The 6,681-nt window shown below is 37.6% G+C and overlaps 1 protein-coding gene across 1 annotated transcript in view; it reads right to left on the bottom strand.

The window, feature by feature from the left end:
- MCM8 (minichromosome maintenance 8 homologous recombination repair factor) overlaps positions 1 to 5,219 on the bottom strand; it is a 30,354-nt gene extending 25,135 nt beyond the window's left edge. Inside the window, exons 1-5 of the mRNA XM_065401496.1 lie at positions 5,090 to 5,219; positions 4,796 to 4,870; positions 3,137 to 3,219; positions 2,830 to 2,979; positions 650 to 753 (exon numbers count right to left, since the gene is read on the bottom strand). Of these exons, the coding sequence (XP_065257568.1) occupies positions 650 to 753; positions 2,830 to 2,979; positions 3,137 to 3,219; positions 4,796 to 4,870; positions 5,090 to 5,219 (542 nt within the window). The remainder of the gene's footprint in view (positions 1 to 649; positions 754 to 2,829; positions 2,980 to 3,136; positions 3,220 to 4,795; positions 4,871 to 5,089) is intronic.
- Between the last annotated feature and the right edge of the window lie 1,462 nt (positions 5,220 to 6,681).

Raw genomic sequence — 6,681 nt, forward strand, 5'->3', positions numbered from 1 at the left:
CAGCCAGATGAAAGGTTTTATGAACAGAAGACAAATCTAATATTTTATTGTAAATCTAACCTCTCCCCAGAATACATGACACAACTGTTAACTCCTATTACCCTAAGAGGAAGTGAAGGCTGCCCAGTCAAATTCTAACGTTCAGAATTCCCAAACTATAAGAGAATACATAGTATACACACACCTTTCATTATTCTTAACAAACACTCTTAGGTCTCATTTACTCTCTAGAAATTACCATATATGGGGACCCTGTAATAATACAAAAACAACAAGGAGTCTGGTGGCACCTTAAAGACTAACAGATTTATTTGGGCATAAGCTTTCGTGGGTAAAAACCTCACTTCTTCGGATGCAGTGAGGTTTTTACCCACAAAAGCTTATGCCCAAATAAATCTGTTAGTCTTTAAGGTGCCACCAGACTCCTTGTTGTTTTTGTAGATACAGACTAACACGGCTACCCCCTGATACTTGACACCATGCAAGGTAATAATACAGTAAACCCCAGCCACGGTTTAACACATATTTCAGTCTTGCAGCACAGAAAGGACCAACGTTTGATGGCAATTTTCCATAAGAGTTTCTTACTCTCTCTGGGCAAATGAATCTTTCAAATCCTAATAGAGAATTAATACAGAACATTCTTTACCTTGCATGAATATGTGGCACATTTATTATAGGTTCTTCATCAATTGGTAATCCTTCTTGTTCCTGTAGTTCAGCTGCATACCTTTCCAGGTCCTTAGTTAATACCTAGATAGACAAGAAAAAATAAACACAGGCTAGGAAGAACCAGCTCCAAGGAATGGCTAATAGTATTTATTGAAGTGTTCTCCTTTAACATGCTGCTCTCCTCCCTGGGTTTGGCATGATAGTTCATTCTCAGTTGAGCTTTGCTACATTATCCTGCAGTTTTAAACCCCTACACAACTCTGCAGAAGGTCTCATTGACTATTAAGCCCAACCAAGGGGATTATTTTACTGCTTTTGTACTTTTCCATTTGACAACCATAGATTTTCCTTCCATATTTTACATGGAGCTTAAATTAACATCTTTGTTTTTAATTAAAAAAAAAAGGAATGCATTGTACCCTTATCAATGGATTGGTGATTGATTAATTAATAAATATTGATTAATCTCTTTGACCGCAGTAGTCAAAAAAGGTTTGGTCTCCTGAGGACTACAGCATAAGGAATATTATCAGCATCACTAAAATAAGAGACCCTACAAGCGCAGGAGAAACAATTCCAATTTGTCACAAGTCCCTTTATTAACAAATCCACTAAGCAGATAAACAATCCCACAGCACTGAAATATGATATCAGATAGACAGTGCAAAGTGTTTAGCCCTATGATTTGCATTGCTCACATCTCCCACTGGGTGATCCTAGAGTGCCCATCATTATCTTCCTCCTCCTCATCGTTATCATCATCTGTGGCTGTCATCTTGGCATCGCCCAATGCATCTACTCCCAGCACACAGACGAGGCAACACCTTTTTATTCTGAGTTATGTTTATGCCTGCTAAGGTTCATACATATGCATATAGGTTCCAACCCCCTTTTCCTTATCCATACTTCCACACCCCACTAATTTAGGGGTGTTCTGTTTCTCATTGGCTATCCCTTTAGCTCCCCTTATTCTCATTAACATCTATGTCAATGGGGTATCATAGCAACTTGAGGTTATAACAGAATCCTGCAAAATGTTACTATCTGGCATCTTGCAGTATTAAATGGCACATTGTACCATATTTTTCAGTCTATTGCTGCATAGTTTCCAGAACATCAGCACTTAACACATCTTTTATTGTAATCTTACACTTTACTAATACAAGGTTATCTATCTTCCGGTCAACTAATCATGCCAACCTGTTTCAGGCCTAAGGCCTTGTTTGGCTAAGGACTATAGGCTCACTGTTACAATATTAATAAATACTTATATTTCACCTCTATATCCTAAAAATACTTGGTATCTTTTTTCTTGGCTACTGCACAGAGTAACCTCCAATTCTAAACTATGTGCATGTACTGATATCATTAATGTCAGCATATCTGTGAGCATATTTGCTGCTACTGCAGAACCAGCATAAGGTGGCTAGGACTTTTTAAAGCACAGGACTGAGAGCCAGGAGATCTAGGGTCTGTTCACTGTTTTCCTATGTGACTTTGAACAAGTACTTTAACATCTGTGACTCAGTGTCCCATTTTAAAAAATGGGAATTAAAAAAAAAAATAGAGTTGTTATGAGGCATAGCTCACTAAGCCCAAAGTATTATCAAGATATGATTTTGTAAGACACACAACAATGGTGCAGAGAGGAAGAGGGTTGTTGTTGTTGTTGTTGTTTTTGGGGGGGGGGGGGTCAGTGAAGCAGCAGATTTTTATAAGTCAGAAAACCTACATATTTAACATTTGGAGGACTTACTTCTTCTACTTCTACTCATAACAATTGTAAATTAGGTCAAATTTTTGGCCCAGAAAACTTGATGCATTAAATTTAACGGTTTAATCTTTAAAAGTTAAGGCCCCAATCCTGCAAAATGTACTTGGGCTTCACATCTTTTGAAAGCCACACACTTCAAAACTATCAACCTTTAAGAATAAACTAAGTTTTTTAAAAGTCACTATTTCTAAATGTAATAAAGAGTTTAAAAACACCAATTGAAACTTTCATAGCTGTAGTAATTATACATTTGTTTCTGGTTAAAAACCCTTCTGACAGTGAGAATTGGTCTTCCATATAAATATGGTTTAAAACTTAAAGTACAAGCCATAATTACATACATACATCCTACTACTTAACATCTATTTGGAGTCCATATTTACCTGATGTATTGCCAAACCCATGCAGTCCAGTATTTTCTGAGGCATATCCCTTAAATCAGTAGATATACTTGGTATCAATTCAATTAACTCTTTATCTTGTATCAGCTCTTTGTAATCCACAAGAATACTCCCTTTTCTTTCTATTTCATCCTACAAAACATTTCAAGTTATAAAACACATTTCATTCTGAGATAAAACAAAAGGTTTTGATTAATATTATTCTTGAGATACTGTAGTTGAAATATAGACAGAAGAAAATATATACAGATCTATTATGCTATTGTAGCAACAGTTGTGGGTGTCTTACCTTATCATAAAGTTCAATGTGACGTGTAAAAAACTTTTCAAATGCTTGAATCTTCTGGACAAATGGAGAGCTGCCATCATAAGCTAATCAGATACACATCGCATTAGTAATTAACCCAAAAATAATTATGTACATCAACACATCATATGCTTTATTTGTAGCTAGAATTTATTATAGAAACCAATTCATCCATTAAAGACATTGATTTTAAAAAAAATGGGTATTTATTTAAATAATCCTTCTTTCACATACATTTTACCCTCCATGGTTTTTGCACCTTTCTCTCAAGCATCTACAGCACAGCCACCTTCCTTCAAAGGACTGGATAGAATAATTTCTCGAGTTTATCACAATACAATTAGAGTTAATGAGACAGAAAAGAAAGGAAAGTTGGGTGGGGAAGGGATGCCAACTGTACCAACTTGTAAGACATAGCCCTATAATAAGATATGGTCATAGCAGGTCTTATGCCATCATGATGATGTCTTGCAGCATTTCACAGGACTGGTAGAATAGGTTCAGGTTGCCTTTCCTAGAAAGGGTGATATTTTTCCCCATTATGTTGTTTGTGCGCCAAGATTGGGGCATGTCTCAGTAATACTCCTGTTCTTCTAAGTTAAGAACTATGAGGATACATACTTTTAGCCAGGATGATGTGGGATCAATCCTCAAAGCAAAGGAGGCAAAATTTAATGGAAGGGGTATTTTAATGCTTCTGAGTTGTGGGGTGCAGATGGTTGTCCATGTGGGGGACTATCATGAGGCAGGACCAACGGAAGGCTGATGGTGAGGCATTACAGTAAGTAATTGCATCTCCAGCAGACTGCAGATTTAGTATGATTTGTGAACTGCAATCCGATTATCGAGCATCAGAATTTGTTCAATATTTTGGCTTGCGTTTAACATAGGTTGGATGAAGATGGAGCGCATTTTACATTGTACAACACTCATTTCCAAGCCTTTGCCCACACAGAGATTACAAGTTGTTCATTCAAATTTGTTTTGGATATGGGAGAAGATGAGCAGTAGATAACACTTAGTCACTGGCAACACTGGCCAGCAGTCCATCTGATTTGGAGATAGAGTCCTTGAGTGAGAGTATTTAGCTCTTTCAGGGTCTGTATACACTCCAGGATCTTCTCCATTAGCTATTGTGGTATTTCAAAGGTGTTGTCACAGCAGCCAACTCAAAGGATCCTGGAGTGCAACCAAGACCCAAAATCACTGGCTTGGATGGAAATCACAAAGCTACTTAAGATTAATTAGAGCTTCAGATCAGCAAAGGCTAAGATTGCAAAAAAGGGCAGAAAAAAGAAGGATTCGCTCATGTCTCCCTCCATTTTTAGAAGACCAAATTATTTACATTTTTAGTTACCATCTTCCTCTACTGCACCTTAAAAAAAGGTTTTAAAAAGGATCTAAGAATGAACTGGTTTCAGAGTGGTAGCCGTGTTAGTCTGTATCAGCAAAAACAACAAGGAGTTCTTGTGGCACCTTAGAGACTAACAAACTAACAAGGACTCCTCGTTGTTGTTGTTTTTAAGAATGAACTGTAATGTCACTCATTTCTTCAACCCTCTAATCTATTTTCCCTCCTATAATACACAAATCTAGAGGGGAAAGGGAGGTAAAACATTTATTCTAAATTATTTAATATACCTTCAGAGAAATACAGCTTCCAGCCTTTATATGGAGTAATCTGATCCAATGTTGACTGAATTAATCGAGGTTGTGCTGAAAAGTATGAAAATAAGATTGGTTAAAGCAGTGTAAGTACAGTAGCATCTCAAACTTGGTCAGTTTTACTTATTTACTGTTTAGAGCACTAGTAAGCAAACAGCTGCAGCTGTTGCACACAAGAGCAGGTAAACATGCACTGCTGCTTTAAAATGCTCGATCATTGTATTCTAGCATCAGAGATTAATGATAATCTGTTATGTAGAACCAATTTACCAGAGTCAGACTTTCCAGTGTTTCTTTTCCAGTCTCTTCCTCCATCTCCTCTGCCTCGCCATCTTCCTCTCCAGCCTTGAAAGCCACCTCTTCCTCGTCCAGACCCTTTACCTCTTAATTCGTTACTCATGTTACCATGTGACTGAATTTGCAAACTGTGGATTAAACTGATAGGGTAAGACTGTCAATGAAGATTTATAGTAATAATTTATGGTGATTATAATAATTTAACTAAGAGTTATTAGTATATTCTCATTTATTTTTTTAGAAGAGAGGACCAGCCATATGTGGAACGAGTTCAGGATCCTCCCTTCTCAAAACAACAGGTGATGGAAGTACGATTGGCTACATACTCACAGTGGGTGTGAGGTTAACTTTTCAAATTCTATAAAACATTGGCTGGCTGCCCAGCCTCCTCATAACAAATAAGGATTGCAAGTGCAGAATGTATTTTTTTCTTATTTATACTCTCTAGTACACCTCTACCCCGATATAACATGACCCGATATAACACGAATTCGGATATAACGCGGTAAATCAGCGCTCCGGGGGGGGGGAAGGGCTGCGCACTCCGGTGGATCAAAGCAAGTTCGATATAATGCGGTTTCACCTATAATGCGGTAAGATTTTTTGGCTCCCGAGGACAGCGTTATATCGAGGTAGAGGTGTACTTTCAACTAGAGTTGGAATCTATCTAGGTTCTCAAATACCATGAAGCTATGGATCATGTAAATGCCTTTCTCTTACGTATAGATTGGTTTGGGGGATAAAGAGCTGTGCACACACACCCAGCCCCCCCCGCAGACATAGGGAAACACTGCTGTATATTTTCTTAATATGATAGGTCTTCTCCATTCTTATATGCTTTGATGAACAGTAAATAGATAACGTTGACATTTAAAGTAACACCAGTGGCATCTGAGGTAGCACGCATTGAAATGCAAGGGGCAGTTCACCCCTCAGTGCTTTTTCAGGCTCTCTGCAAACTCAGGCAGATGTATCAGATGATTACATTTGCTTCATGTTTTGAAAGTTTTCTTTGCGACCACAACAAATAGAAACTGGCTTTTTTTTTTTTTTTTTTTTTAAATGAAAAATGGAACTCCAGAAAACAATTTAGAAACCGGTCTGCTCACTTCCACTGTGAACAAATCTTTTGTGACCCATCCTACACTTTAAGAAACACTGATCTAAAGTCACAAGATCCTGTTATCCTAAGCTAAACAGAAGACAAAGGCTAGGCATCTTTGTTCTGGACATGGACAGATAAATTCAAGTTCCTAAATCCTGTGACCGGATGCTCTTAAAGGAGAATTGAGATAAGGAAATAAGTGTTCGTTTACCATGAACAGGAAAGTTGTCATACAGGAACATTTAGTAACTGGTTTTCTTATGACATGGCCATTACTTGTGGAAGCCTTGGTCACTTCTACTCATTTAATCCCTACAAATATTTACCCGAATGTTTTGTTAGACCTGCAAATAAAATAAATCTATTTAATTACACACACACCACTACCCCTTGTTGCATCCCACCTGCAGCACGGCCAACTCTCAGTATAGCCTGGAGGATAATGATCAGATGAGAGTTT

Source organism: Emys orbicularis, chromosome 3, assembly GCF_028017835.1.
Source record: "Emys orbicularis isolate rEmyOrb1 chromosome 3, rEmyOrb1.hap1, whole genome shotgun sequence".
NCBI lineage: Eukaryota > Metazoa > Chordata > Testudines > Emydidae > Emys > Emys orbicularis.